General features: G+C 43.0%; 1 protein-coding gene across 14 annotated transcripts in view; it reads right to left on the minus strand.

The window, feature by feature from the left end:
- Positions 1-15089, minus strand: part of RAPGEF4 (Rap guanine nucleotide exchange factor 4) — a 287935-nt gene that overhangs the window by 121872 nt on the left and 150974 nt on the right. For all 14 annotated transcript variants that reach the window (XR_012375225.1, XM_073882406.1, XM_073882427.1 and 11 more), the window contains one exon: positions 569-641. Coding sequence is in view for 13 of the 14 variants with exons in the window: in XM_073882406.1 (XP_073738507.1) it covers positions 569-641 (73 nt within the window). In the remaining variant the exon portion in view is untranslated. The remainder of the gene's footprint in view (positions 1-568; positions 642-15089) is intronic.

Here is a 15089-nt window from a genome sequence, read left to right on the forward strand (position 1 = left end):
TGAGCAGACAGACAGACTCAGGATGCAGGATTTCTTTGACTCTAGTGGGCATCCATGAGAAAAGAGTATCACAGAGGAAAACTTCCTGTCTTTTACAAACACAGCGAGAGACTGGTCACATAAAAGGCCTGGAATTAGATGAGGCCATGATTTGCGAAGAATAAATAATGACTCACGCTGCTTCCCTCCTCGACCAATAGCATCAAAATAGCAAGAGGTGGGGCTCTCAGGTGTCTGGATGTGACTGAGACTAATACAATTCATAAATCCCATTTTTAAAAGAGCACAGAAACACCAGATTTCACCATAAAGAGATTTTGAGAGAGCATTTTAAGTATGAAGTTCCAACTGACACCAGAGCATCCCTCCCTCTATCAGCTAGGACCACAAAATAATACTGTTAACAATTTTTAAAAATAATTCAAGTGTGGGCTGGCAGGTATGTTTATCCACAAAAGAATCTGGAGATTTACTCTGTCAAGCTGGTGTGGGACATATTTTTTGTCACATGAAAACGCATACTGCATGACAAATTTTTAGATAGAAAATGTTCACATTTTTCACTTACTGTCATTGTTAGAGCCCGTTTCCATAACACCATAAGGAGGAGCCAGAAGTCCTGCCATGTACTGTCGATATTTCTGAAAGACAAGATTGTAAACTCAATGCACAGAGATTTACTCACTTGGAGCACTCGTTTATTTACACACTAAAAAGCAGAAACGTTGGGTGTCAGGAAGCATCTGACTCTAGTATTTACAAAGCCATGAAATTTGCTGTCTGGGATCTGTGCTCTGAAATAAAGATGCTGTGTTAGAAGGGGTCCTCGTGTATAAGACTGGAAGGGCCCCTTGCCCCTGCCCAGGGAGGGGGTAATACGCCAGCCAGTTCGTTTAGGTACTCGTGACTGAAGAACCCAACTGCGTGGGCTTTCCCCCTCCCTCTACCTCTTGCCCTGCTTTTCACTCCGGCAAACACATGCTCAGGTTTTTGTGGAAGGCAGAGACACTTGGTTTTTATAGATGCAGATACAAATAATTGTGCTGCCTTCTTAATAGGTGAATGGCACTGAATCAGCTTTCTTTCAAAGGAAAAAGAAATGCATCTCTGAAAAATGTCTGTTTGAAAGAAGCTGATTCGCTTCCATTTAACTACTTCCTTTTACACTTACACCTGCCCGTTACGTGACCTCTAAAGAACTTTTGGTCTGTTGTCAAATAGAATGGTTTGACTTCATTTAGAACTATTTGGATTCCTCTGAATTGTATCCCCCTGATTTTTGGTCCAGGGATGCCTTAAAACCTGGGGCTCAGCAATATCTATTAGCCCCCAAAGTCTGTGCTGTTTTGAGGGGATAAGGCTTGGTGAGCATAAAGCCATCTAGAGCAACCACCGAGAGCGGGACGATGTTTACAAAGAATGCAAAATGGATATTAGACATCCTGTCTTCTCAGGTAATAAATACAGCCTCCTCCCCTCTTAGAACGAAAGCCAGGCAATTTTATTTATTGCATGGTGTCATGTATATTTATGGTTTATAATTATGATGACACATAAATGTTAAATGGCGTCAAAAGAATCAACACTCTATAATGTGCTTGTGGGTTACACAGACGTCAGCAGAAAAGCCTTCATCTGTAGCAATGGGCAGCTGGAGACATGCAGTGTTTGAGCAAACATCTGGCCCATTTGGTAGATTTGAATGGTGTTTGTAATGTAACATTGACGGTTTCTCAAAAGAGCCTTCTTCCAGTCAAGATGTGACTAGCTTTTTTTTTTCTAATCCTTTTTTTCTTCTCATTCTGAGGCAACTATACTAACACCTGCATGTAAACATTAAAAATCATGATTTTCTCTGCCTCTGAGTTAACTAATCACTCAAACATACCCACAGGACTAATCTATCACCCTGAATTCCTGACATTTCCTTTGATAGCGTCCCAGTTCTGATTCCCTTCTTTCTTATGACACCATCTACTCATCTTCCTCACGAGAGAGCACTGATTAAGCACATTACTGGGCATGCTGTTATGCCGGACTCTGAACAAAACAGGTTCATAGAAAGCAGATGGGGACTGGGATGTGTTCTGAGAAGGTTTTGTGACCCCCTACAGCCTTTTGAGTTATTCTTCTTACTGTTAGCAACTCCTTACCAGGCTCCTAAATGAAATAACCTATGTTAAATTAAAGGAGCAATTTTGCTTTGCTTAGAAATGTTTCGGATGGGGCGGATGTTCTTTGTCTCAGGCACCCCAATGCCAGTTCCCATGAGCTCCACAGAAGTACCTTCCTGACTCTAAATGAATGGGCCTTCACCTTCCTTTAGCCCCGTAGCACTGGGTCTGTTGCCCGTTCATGGAGTGCAGCATCAGGGCTGTGCTCTGGGAACAGAAAATAGAGCAGCCCTTGGGCAAGTAGGAGGAGGGCCAGGTTTCAGGGCATGTATGTACTGAACACCTACTATGTGCAGGCAACGTCCTAGGCACTAGGCTCATTGCAGAGAACAAGCACACAGGCCCTACGCACTTGTGAAGTGTCTATCTCTGCCCCAGAGAGCACCAAGGCTTGCACGTAAGATGAACTTAATATTTATCTGTTGAATTTTAGAATTTTTATGGAGAATGTCAAACATGTATAAAAACAGAGTAACACATACCTAACGTCCAGCCTCAAAAATTATGAACTCATGACCAATGTTGTTCCCTCTACACTCCTTTCCACCTGCCCTTTCCAGAATTATTTTGAAGCGAATCCCAGATATCATATTATTTGATCAATAAATATTTCAGTAGTTATCTCTAAAAGACAAGGACTCTTTTTTTCCCCCAAAAACCACAATACCACTATCACAACTAAGAAATGTAACATTTCCATGATTTCCATTTGATGTTCAAATTTCTGTTTCATAAATGTCATTGCTGAATTTAATTAAATACTTTAATTTTATAAAGTACTTTATTTAATAAGACAACATTGGTTTCAGCAGAATAACTTTGGGTATAGGAGAGATTGCAAAAACAGGGTTGAAATTTTAACACCTATAAATAGGGGTGGTGCCTGGGTAGCTCAGTTGGTTAAGCATCTGACCCTTGATTTCAGCTTAGGTCATGATCTCGGGGTCGTGGGATTGAGCCCTGTGAGTCTGCTTGAGATTCTCTCTCTCCCTCTGCCCCTACCCCACCACATGCACACATGCATACATCTCTCTCTCTGGCTCTCTAAAATGAATGAATGAATGAATGAATGAATAAATACATCTTTCAAAAAATTTTAACACCTACAAGTAAAAAGTCAACCTTTTAAAATCGATGGGATATTTTTTAGAAAACATTCACTAAAACAGGAAAATTGATTTCTTATGTAGCACCATACAGAGAACCCTATATTAGTTAGGATAAAAACAACTAACTGAAATAAAACCTATATCAGAAAATTGGGATTCCTAAATAATTTGCATACTGCTTGATCTTTGGGCAGCATCTCATCTTCCAAACACCAGTTAAAAAACAGTCTATAAAAGAATATATCATATGAAAAGATGCAGAAGCTCACTTATGACAGAAAGGCACAAATAAATGAAATCTTTAATAAAAAGGCACATTAAACTTATCGTGCAATGTCATTTCTCACTTGTCAGGTTGGCAAAGTTTCAAAAAACTTACTAACACGCAACTGGTTATCTCATACATTGCTTCTGTAAAATGAGACAACCTCGGTGGAAGGTAATTTGCAAGTAGCCCTCACATTAAATGTCTCTTCCCTTCCACTGAGCAAAGAACCTTAGAGCTCCTGAAATACCCGAATACACATGCAAACATGCGTATCTGTCTGTAACAGCAAACAAAACAACAGCAACATCAAACAGGAAATTACCCAATTGTCCACAAGTAGATGGCACCTGGGCTACTTCCTGATGAAGAGATATTGGAATATTATGCAGCCATGAATGAAGCAGCACTACCTGCTGACATAGAACTAGCTCCACAATATATTGTGAAATTAAAAAAAGGCAAACCACAGCCCCGAATGTAGAGTATGCTACCATTTTGTGGGGATAAAAGAACAGATGTGTGTATGTGAATATTCATAAAGATTTGTAAATGCATAGACTATCTCTGGACACATACACAAGAAAGTTGTAACAAAGACTGCCTCTGGGAAAGAGAGCTAGGTGGCTGAGGATCACGTGGGAGAGAGACTTAGTTGTCCCCGTTCATCACCCACTGTGGCTGCCTGCCTGGGGCTGAACCAGTGGCACTGGCTTGCAATGGCATTCAGTATCAGTCATCAGAATGTGGATGGCCTGGCAGCACGGGATGATGATGGCAGTGGAGTGAACAGATAGCCCTTCTCTCTTAAACATGTGGAGGTGGGAGTAATTCCCTTTGACCATAAAATCCTCCAGAGTAGGGGAACTGTAGCATTAGATACTGGGCTGCCTTGTAATAGAGTTTATTGCTGCTACAGTGATGAATTGAAAAACGAGAGACGACTGTATTAGTAAACCTAGATTGTGGAGCGGTTCATATCTCCATTGAAGTTTAAAAGCCACTCCAAGCTTTCTGAGAAACAGAACAAAACTAAAGGGAATGCGCCAAGGCTCCAGTATGAAAGTCAGCACAAGGCCAGCTTTCATCTGAGCCAGCAGTTCTGCAGAGGCAACCCGGCACATTTTCATGGTGGTTACGCGGTATCAGTCCCACATGCCTCCCATACCTTGGCTGCCGGGGTGTGCAGTGGTCTGACTGGGGCCCTGGTGGACCTCTCCCCACAAAGGCTTTCCCTGGATCCCAACGCATCCTAACACATCAATAGTTTAAATGGCTTCATTAATCATTTTTAAATCACCATATGCACCTGGGAAAGAGCTGTGCCTTTAGCTGCCACAGACACTTATCCTCACTGTGCCGGGCCCCTGGCAGGAGGACTCTGCACCATTCCCACTCCCTAACCCTTCACGACCTCTGAGAGCCGTTAGGAAATCTGTTCACACGACAAGAAAACCACAAAGGCCTTCAAGGGTCTTCAAAGAATTTGGTAGGCTTCGTTCTTAGGATCTACTCCTGGCTTTGTCACTAGTCAGCTGGGTCAACTCAGACAAGTCTTCTGAGCTCTCTGACTTCAATCTCCTCATCCATAAAATGGGTGCTCTGAATGAGGTCCAGGGCTCCTTGAGCAGAACTCTGGGTTGCGTGGTGGACCCTCAGGCAAGGGCACCATGCACGCAGACTCTCTACCCCTACGGCAACAAGAGTGTCTTCCCTTTTAACTGTTTTTATAAATTAGAGTTCCAAGAGCAATTTCATCTGAAAGATGACTTTTGCTTCTAAAAAATAAAAATTTACAAATCACAAGACCAATCCCTGAACTTCTAGCCAGACAGATGTCACTCAAAGATCTCCTTGAAGAATCAACACAGACCAATTTAGGATTTGTCTGTGAAGGAATAAGGATTCTACTCTCTGTTAGAAAGACCTCTATGGTTGAGAATTGGCCAGGTGACAGTTTGCTCTGTACCTAAAGGTTTCTCAACAAAACTGGCATGGAGAATTTAACTGAGACGTACCACAGCACAATGCTGACCTTCTCCAACTGAGGTGTGCAGATCCCTGGAGTGGCACACAGCAGGGCAGAAGGGGATGCGAGAGGGGTTAATAGAAGCTCTTCCTGGAGCTTAAATTTTATTCTATGTCAAGTAGTTTAAAGGATTACTTTTATGCTTTCATATTACTGAGTAGAAAGCTAAATTTGCATAAATTTTAAAGATTAAAGCATGAAACTTCAAAGAAATTTTGAGCTTGCTGCTGGCTACTTCTAGCTACAAAGGGTCTAGACCCTGGGCAGGGTATATTGATTTCCTATGCATTCGGAGAACTTTACTGGAAAAAAACCAAGAACTCTGATGTTATGAAAAGCGTGCAGACATCCGAACCTCACAAGAACAGGGTCTTAATTCTGATCCCACCATTTGCTACCTATGTGAACTTGAGTAAGTTGGTCACCTCAGTTTCCTGGATAAAGAGTCCCATCTTTCAGAACCATTGGGAAGATGAGAAATAAAATCTATAAAAGTGCCCTACACATATTAGGCACTTAATAAATAGTTGCCGATAATAATAATAAACAACCAAGGATTAATCAAGATAATCACACTACATTTGATGAGTTTCCCAAGCAGATAGCCTTCAGCTGTAGGAAAGAACATTCTCTGCATGACGATTCCCGAGGCTATGTAAAGACCTACACAATGTAAAGACCCATAATACATCTATTGACCTGTCTGTTAAATGAGGCTTAAATAGGAATTTAAGTAATAGACTTTCTTAAATAATTTTATAGTATACTGCCTGTTTTTATATCCACAAGGTAAAACTGTCCAACGAGAAAGGAAGGACACAAGACAGTAAGCTCAAAAATAATTTCACAACAATAAGTAAAGCCTTTCAGCCACCAGAACTGCAAAATATTCAAAGAATATATTTTTTAAATGCATCTGTGAATTACAATGGGCCAGTTGGTAAAGCCAAGTCAGTGTCTGTGGCTCAGAACAGAGGGAAGAGGGAAAGCAGTATGAGGGGTGTGGGATGCAGTAGAGGGGAGGGACGGCATGCTTGGGCTCGTGAGGCCAGATGCCTGTCCCTAAATCCAGGTGGAGATGTGCTACTGGCTATACTAATAATATTGAAGAAGAGACAAATATGACAGTCTCCAGGAAGGTTAAAACCTGGTGTGTCTCTCAGCTGACTCATGGCCCCCACACTGAAGAAGGCTGGCTGGGAGGCTGGCAGAGCAACCATCTGGTGGGAAGGGTGCCGGGGGTAAATCCAGCTCTGTGCCACAGGCCTTGAGCCCCAGCGTGAGGCTGCTCCCACCCAGAGCTAGGGCTGCTTTTCTCTAATTTGCACAAAGGCTCCATATGACCCAGCTGTAGTCCAGGAGCCAGAATACTAAAGCTGGGTGGCATCTGCTGGGGGAGGAGGCATACCAGAGATAGGTCCCCTTCTGAAAGGTCAGTCTCAGTTTACAAAGCAGGACTAACAGAGAATAAAGGAAGGCTGGCAGCTTGTACCCTAGCTGGACCCTGTATGACAAAAGAAAATGGGGTTCTGGTGGAGCAAGATTCCCTACCCTGGAGGTGAAGGTCTTCCGGACACACGGTGAGGCCTTTTCTGAGTGTTCTTCAAGCTGCTGCCTGCTGCCAAGACCTCTCCAGGCTGCAAGTGGGAGCCTCCATGGGGGGAGCCAGGGCAGAACATGACTGTCACTACTACATTCCTGTCTGGCCAGAAGCAGCCAGGCCCAGCCGTGAGCTTTGGGCACAGCCCTTCCCAACAACAGCCCCCCTGCTCCCCACCTCTCTTGCCTAGGAGATCATCAGGTTGCAAGGAAAGCATAGGTAGCATCCTTAGGCTGGGATATGAGGGCTAGAAAAGCATTAAAAACAGGAAGCCACAAGGATGATGGGTAGGCATTGCTGTGAACACCCGAGGTGAGGGGATATGCTCAGAACAGGGATGCACTAATGAGAGCTCATGGCAGGGAGTGGCCAGGATTGGGGCAGAACAGAAGACAGCTGCTCTGGGGTCTGAGGCGGTACCTTGTCACAATGTCCCACTCATTATACCTGCACTAGCTTCTTCCAACTTATTAAAGCCGAGTTCATAAAATGTAATGGCAAACAGGTCATCTGTACTTTCTCTGAAAGCATTAGGATTATTTCAGAGAAGAGCTTAGAGTAGAGATCTAACATTTAGGTCCCCCCCCTTTTTTTTTCCTGTTTCTTGGCAAGAGTTTTTTTGTAACTTCTGTATGATGTGTAATGGGTAATGTGAAAATGGACATGGCACATTGCTCTAAAATCTCAGAGAGCCAGAGAGTTCTCAACCATGTGAAGAAGAATAGGAAAGAAGGGGAGAAGTAAAGCAGTTGTAAATGGAAACCTTCAAGCAGAATTCTTCTGTTTACTCTTTTAAAGCCATATGTACTGCTTCTCTCACAGCAGATCCCTGGCTGGCCTGAGTTTACCTCTTATGCCAAGTTATTCTGTTTCCTTGTTTCTCGATTTCTATAGCATCTGCATAATAGGGCTCAAAGAACTTCCATTGCTGCGTCTTCAATGATATTTAATTATATCCTTTGGTCCTAAGATAGATATTTCTAAATAGAGGCAAATTCTGCTTGCCAACTCCTGGCCATTTTTAATTCATGACTAACCTGCCAGGAGCAGTAGTTTGGAGCATGATAATCACAACAACAGCTCTAATCGAGGAAGTTTTCCAACCCTGAGTTCTTTAAGAGCTCTAGGCTAAAGCCCAAGAAAGATGACCCTGCAGGTAAGCAAACAGCACCTATTAGAAATTCTCTCTCCTAAGGGGCGGGTGGTGGAGGGTGAGGCAAGTTCAGATTCGAGAGTCAGGGCAAGGCAGGGAATCTGAGGCTGGGGAGCCTTGGGGGTACAGGGCAGGGGGCAAAGAGAACAGCCTTCCAGGTAGAGGGGGAAAGAGGTGTAAATGTTAGAGATGAGGGAAGTCTGTCAGGGGAATTGGGACAAGGGTGCTGGGGGGAGGGGAAGGCAGTGAGGCCGAGTGGTGCAGGGGCAGGACAGGTAAGGCCTTGCGGGTCACAGTGAGGATTCTGAACGTCACCCTCGTGCAACAGGAGGAAGTGTTAAGTAGAGAAGTGACAAGAACAGATAAGTATTTTTTTTAAAGATTTTATTTATTTATTTGAGAGAGAGAGAGCATGAGAGGGGGGAGGGTCAGAGGGAGAAGCAGACTCCCTGCTGAGCAGGGAGCCCAGTGCGATGTGGGACTCGATCCCAGGACTCCAGGATCATGACCTGAGCCGAAGGCAGTCGCTTAAACAACTGAGCCACCCAGGCGCTCCCAGATAAGTATTTTTACAAGATCATTTTGGAGTCCATAGTCACCCAGGCACCCCATCCCTCCCACCCCCCACCACTCTAGCAACCCTCACTTTGTTTCCTGAGATTAAGAATTCCTCATATCAGTGAGGTCATATGATACATGTCTTTCTCTGATTGACTTATTTCGCTCAGCATAATACCCTCCAGTTCCAACCACATCGTCGCAAATGGCAAGATCTCATTCCTTTTGATGGCTGCATGATATTCCATTATATATATATATATATCACATCTTCTTTATTCATTCATCTGTCGATGGACATCTAGGCTCTTTCCACAGTTTGGCTATTGTGGACATTGCTGCTATAAACATCGGAGTGCACGTACCCCTTCAGATCCCTACATTTGTATCTTTGGGGTAAATACCCAGTAGTGCAATTGCTGGATCGTATGGTAGCTCTATTTTCAACTTTTTGAGGAACCTCCATACTGTTTTCCAGAGTGGTTGCACCAGCTTGCATTCCCACCAACAGTGTAGGAGGGTTCCCCTTTGAAAACAAACTGAGGGTTCTAGAGGGGAGGGGAGTGGGGGGATGGATTAGCCCAGTGATGGGTATTAAGGAGGGCACATTCTGCATGGAGCACTGGGTGTTATACACAAACAATGAATCCTGGAACACTACATCAAAAACTAATGATGTAATGTATGGTGATTAACATAACACACACACAAAAAGATCATTTTGGCTGCTGCCTGGAGAATGGTTTTGATGGGAAAACAAGGAAGGCATTGGGACCTTAAAGGGGAGGCAGCCTGAACCTGGAGGAGAGGTGAGAGGGGGATATGAAGTAGGAGGTAAAGGTACTTTATTCCTAGAGGTGAAACAATCTCCAACGACCTACAGGGAATGTTATTAAAGGCTCAGATTTCTTGCTGAAGCACACTCAACACATCTATACTTTTAATATGACTAAAAAGTTTGGAGACTTCTGGGGGTTCCCTGGAATGATTATGATTTCAGTGAGTACGTACTCTGCATATTCCAGTAAATTAAATTAGCCATGAGCTTCTCTTAGGAAAACTCAAATTGAATGCAACACACACACACACACACACACACACACACACACACATACACACACACACAGTAGGTCAATGCTAAGACACACACACAGTTGGTCAATGCTAAGACACACACATACACAGTTGGTCAATGCTAAGACACACACACAGAGTAGGTCAATGCTAAGACACACACATACACAGTTGGGCAATGCTACTTGAGTTATACACTAATTTGCTCTAGAGCTGGAATTGCATAATAGGCAATCCTCACAGCTCTCCTTTCACTAAGCCTGCACCTGCTGTAGTCCATCTAATGTATAAATGTGACTATGCACCTTGAAACAAATAGCTTCTGCCTCCTTGTGCATAGAAAAAAAAGTTGATTGACATTTTATTTAACCATATCAATCTTTAAGGGTGATGGATATTAAGATAGTTATTCTGAATTAGAACCATCGAGCCCAGCATTTATGAAACTAACAGGACTGTCAGTAATACATATCATGGAAATACGCAAATTCTAAGGAAGTGCTATTTAAGTGCTTGATCATACAAAATTAGGATGCATTGATCACTTCAAAACCTAAAATAAAGGATTATTTCACAGAAATAGCCCATGACTATCATCCCATTAGAGCAAAGCACGACCATTTTGTTTTTGCTTTCTGGCTCTACAATACTGCCCAAGGGATGGTAGTAGAGCAGGAGGGAGACGAGACGGTGAGTCGTGATTCAGGGGGTGCTATGGTCTGGATATATCCCCCCAAATTTGTAAGTTGAAATCCTAACACCTAATGTGATGGTGGGGACTTTGGGGGGTTCTTAAATCATGAGACCCTCACAAATGGGGTCTTATGAGAGGTCCCATAGAGCTCCCCTGCCCCTCCCACCCCGAGTGAGGACACAGTGAGAAATGCCCGGCTGGCACTCTGACCTCAAACTTTCAGCCTCCAGAGCTGTGAGAAATAAGTTTCTGTTGTTCAAAAGCCACACGGTTTCATAATAGTAGCCCAAATGGACTAAGAAAGGGGAGTAGGAAGACTTTCTGGCCCAAGTAGATATCGGAACGTCCCACTTTAGAGACATTTCCTTAGTTTCTGGCATTATCTCTCAAAACCTGAAACCATGGGAGCATAGGCACTATGCATTTCTCTGGTTAGTTTCTGAGCAAGTTTTTCTAGAAGCATCCATACATAACTCACTTATCTTACCTCCTTAACTTCAATCCTACCTACCCTGTGACCCCTGGGGGCATACAGTATCCCAGCTTTTGCCATATGCATGCACGTTGGTCACTAGAATGGAAACTACACAAGGACAGTGACTTTTATCTGTTTTGCACACTGATGGAGCTCAATAGCCTGGAGTAGGCCACTTCTCAGCTTCAACTATTCTTGACTTTTGGAGACTGTCTACATTGATTCGTTCCCAACTCCTGCAGCTTCTCCTCCCACACACACATTTTTGCACTTACTTTCTTCATCCCCCTTCATTTTCATCATTTCTATGATTTCTGCTTCAAGCCACCATACACAACCTTGGAGCATCCCTGTCAGTCCAATCCAATATATCTCTACTGCACATATCTGGGAATCTTGGAAGCTTCTGATCAGTGTGCAATATTGTATGCCTTGAATCCTTTGAGTGGCTCCTGGTTTCTATCACCTCTCCACTTTAGATAATCTGAACTCTGTTTCCCCTGCAGAGTGTGTTTGCAGGGGCCTCACCCAGGCCCCACACTTCCCAATTCCCTTCTATATCCTCAAATAACAGATTAGGCCCCAAGTCTCCTAGCAGGAACACCAGGAAGTGTCAATAATGGGGGTAGTGCTCTAGCCATTCTGGAAAACAGTGTGGAAGAGAAAAGTACAGTGCCATGTGTCTGAGGGGGTATGAGAGTGGGGGCCTGAAAGAGTTGGGGGGATACAAGCCTTAAGATCCAGGCAAGTGTGGTACTTCATCTTAGTTCTGCAAACCTCCGCTGGTGCTAACGAGACCTGCGAGGCAGCACCCAACCCAGGCCCCCGCCTGCCCTTCCAGCCTCAGTTCCCACACTTCCATTTCCCAACCACATTGGCCCCTTTCAGATGCTCCAGTATGATCAGCTTTCCCCCTCAGGGCCTCCTGCATCTTCCTGCTCTCTGGAAAGCCCTTCCCACCACTGGCCTTGCCAACATCTCCTCACCTGCGCTTACATATGGCCTCTTCAGAATGGCCCTCCCGGAGCCCCCAGCTTATGGGAGTCTCCTGTTACCCCCTCTCCTGGCACCATGTCTTTGCTGTCGGTGTGCCCAGGTAATGTGCGGTTATGTCCGTATGTGAGTGTGTGCTGGCTCGATGCCTTTCTCCTCGGCTCCGCTATAGGCTAGTCAAGGGCAGGGACCACAACTACGCTCTCTCTCCCTGCATACTCTGAACCGAGCACAGAGCCTACAACACAGCAGGCTTTAAGGGAATATTTGTTGAGTGAATGAATTATTGACAGAATTTGTTAACCACTCTGAGGTTCAGGTTCCTCAATAATAAACCAGAACTATTACCACATACCCCTCACAGTTGATGGAAGGACTGGATGAGATAATCTGCGTAAAGCTCCTTGCAGCCTGGGCACACGATAAATATTGGCTCCCATGTCCTCTACATCATGATTGTTTTCTCACACCAATTCTGCTAAGGGGTACATTTCCATTTAAAAAAACTAAGGCTTGGGGCACATGGGTGGCTCAGCCGGTTGAGCGTCTGCCTTCAGCTTGGGTCGTGGTCCCAGGGTGCTGGGATCGAGCCCCGCATCGGGCTCCCTGCTCAGCAGGGAGCCTGCTTCTCCCTCTCCCTCTGCTGCTCTCCCTGCTTGTGCTCTCTCTCTCTGTCAAATAAATCAATAAAATCTTAACAAAATAATAAAAAAATTAAAAAACTAAGGCTTGGAAGAAAAGCACATCTAATGCATGAAGATCTACAAAAGCAAATCTAATGATTTGAAGATACGATGAAAGAAGCTACTTGAAATCATATGATGTACATGGTCAAATATCTCTGTGATGTTTGTTTGCTCTTTATGAATAAGCTTCTTGCTTTCAGAGAAGCGACAGTGGGAGCATGAAGATCAGTTGATGTTGATAAAAACAAAACCTAAATTTAACTCATCAAAATCTATGATACTAATCAATTTTGTAATTTAAAAGGAAGTACAGAGGGATAGAGTGGCCAGTCTGCTCCACCAGAATTAGCACCAAAACACACTCACTAGTGAAAATTTAGTTTTAAGAGACCCAGGCATGAATCTTGGCTGAAAAAACTGGCAGCTATATTATAAATAGCTGAAGGTAGAAAATGACTCATTTTGCATATCCAACTTATTTTTTTTCAAAATTCTGCCTATTGCTGTTACTTTCTAAGGCACATCATTTTTTAATAAGTTTGCCCTTTAGTTTTGTTCTAACTACTGTTCTCTTCTCTCTCTCTCTCCCTCTCTCACTCTCTCTCTCCCTTCCTGTCTCTCTTTATATTCCACCCTCCTCCCCTTTATACAAATTTATAAAAATAAATTTTTACTTCTATAAAATAGAGCACATGATAAAAAGTTAAAATACAAGGTGTGTAAAATGGAAAAAAATAATTCTCTCCCTTTGTAACCCTCCACCTAACTACTGACCTATCTAGTCCCACTGTCCTGTTAATCACCGCTGACACTCATTTCTTCTGTAATGTCCAGAATGTTTCTATGCACACACCATTATCTATCTATCTATCTATCTATCTATCTATCTATCTATCTATCTATCATCTATCTATCTACCTATGAAATCATTTGTTACATGATGTTTTATCCTTTCTCTCTCCCTCTAATAATGTATTTTGGATGGCTTTTGTGATCAGAACACATTTCCCTATTGCTTTTTTGTTAGATACCTCATTTTTGGGCCATTTCCCCATTTAACCCAATTGGGGGAAATCTGGAAAATGTATTGAATTTGCATCATCAAAATATCTTCCCTGATGTAAAGCAAAAAGATAAAGATCATATACACAAGTCTTATCAAGTGGTGATTTCAGTTATATTCAGGAAAATGAGATAGCACTGTAAAAATTTAATTCCAAGGCAAACAAATATGCAAGCATATCACTCAGAAAATTTCTTTGATCTCTCTGATGGCTTTAGCTAATTGGCGGCATTATGTTGTAATTCCACTGATTGTCAACTGTGTATTTGTAACCTTGGTAAAGGCTTCCCATGTAATACAGCTGAAGAAAAAATATTGCATATGTTCTCTCCTTTAACACTGTCAGAAGAAAAAAGAAATTTAATTAAATTTCAATCTCTGTCAGTTTAAGAAGAATAGAACAGAAATTGTAGAACATTATAGGTGGTGTTTGAATATTATTAGTGTTAAAAGGATTCCAGATTTACAGCTTTTGATAATTGTGTTGTGGTTATATAAGAAAATGTCCTTGTTCTAAGGAAACATGCCCCGAAATATTTAGTATTTGGGGGTAAAGGAGTACAATGTCTTAACTTACAAATGATTCAGAAAAAAACAGAGAGAGAGAGGAAGAAAGAGCATACTAAAGCAAATGAGGCAAGATGTAAATGGCAGAAGCAGAGTAGTCTAGGAGAGTTCTTTGTACTATTCTTCCAACTTTCCTGGGTATACTTTAAATTATGTCAAAATTGTAAGTTACCAAAAAATGAAAAGGAGTTGGGAGTTGAAACTTGAAAGGATTACTTTTAATGCATTTATTATGTCAACATCTGCCTTCCCCAATTCGGCTCAGTCACAGGCTCTGCCTGCATGTCGTAGGTCCAACTGCAAGTCCTCTTTGGAGGGGAAACTCTGTCCCCACTGGCTGGGAAGGTCCAGAGCAGCGCCTGAGCACAAGGTGTCCACATACGTATCTGGCATGTGGACAGAGGGATGCCGAGGGTGGAAAGACAACACCTCAGGGCTACAAAGCCACAGCCTTCCCCGAGTCCTTCCTCACATGGCCCCCATACCCGGACTTCTTTCTGCCTTTACTCCTTGAGGAATATATGTTCTTTTTTTTTTTTTTTTGCTGGCCCTCAATGCAGTCCACAGCCTGCGTTGCCCTTGTCTGCCTCTCTTCCCTAAGGGCTATTTCTAGTCGCTTACACTGCTAGTTCTAGCTTGAAATACTGCC

Source organism: Callorhinus ursinus, unplaced genomic scaffold (assembly GCF_003265705.2).
Source record: "Callorhinus ursinus isolate GAN/ISIS: 27379988/994484 unplaced genomic scaffold, GSC_fseal_2.0 scaffold2, whole genome shotgun sequence".
Classification (NCBI taxonomy): domain Eukaryota; kingdom Metazoa; phylum Chordata; class Mammalia; order Carnivora; family Otariidae; genus Callorhinus; species Callorhinus ursinus.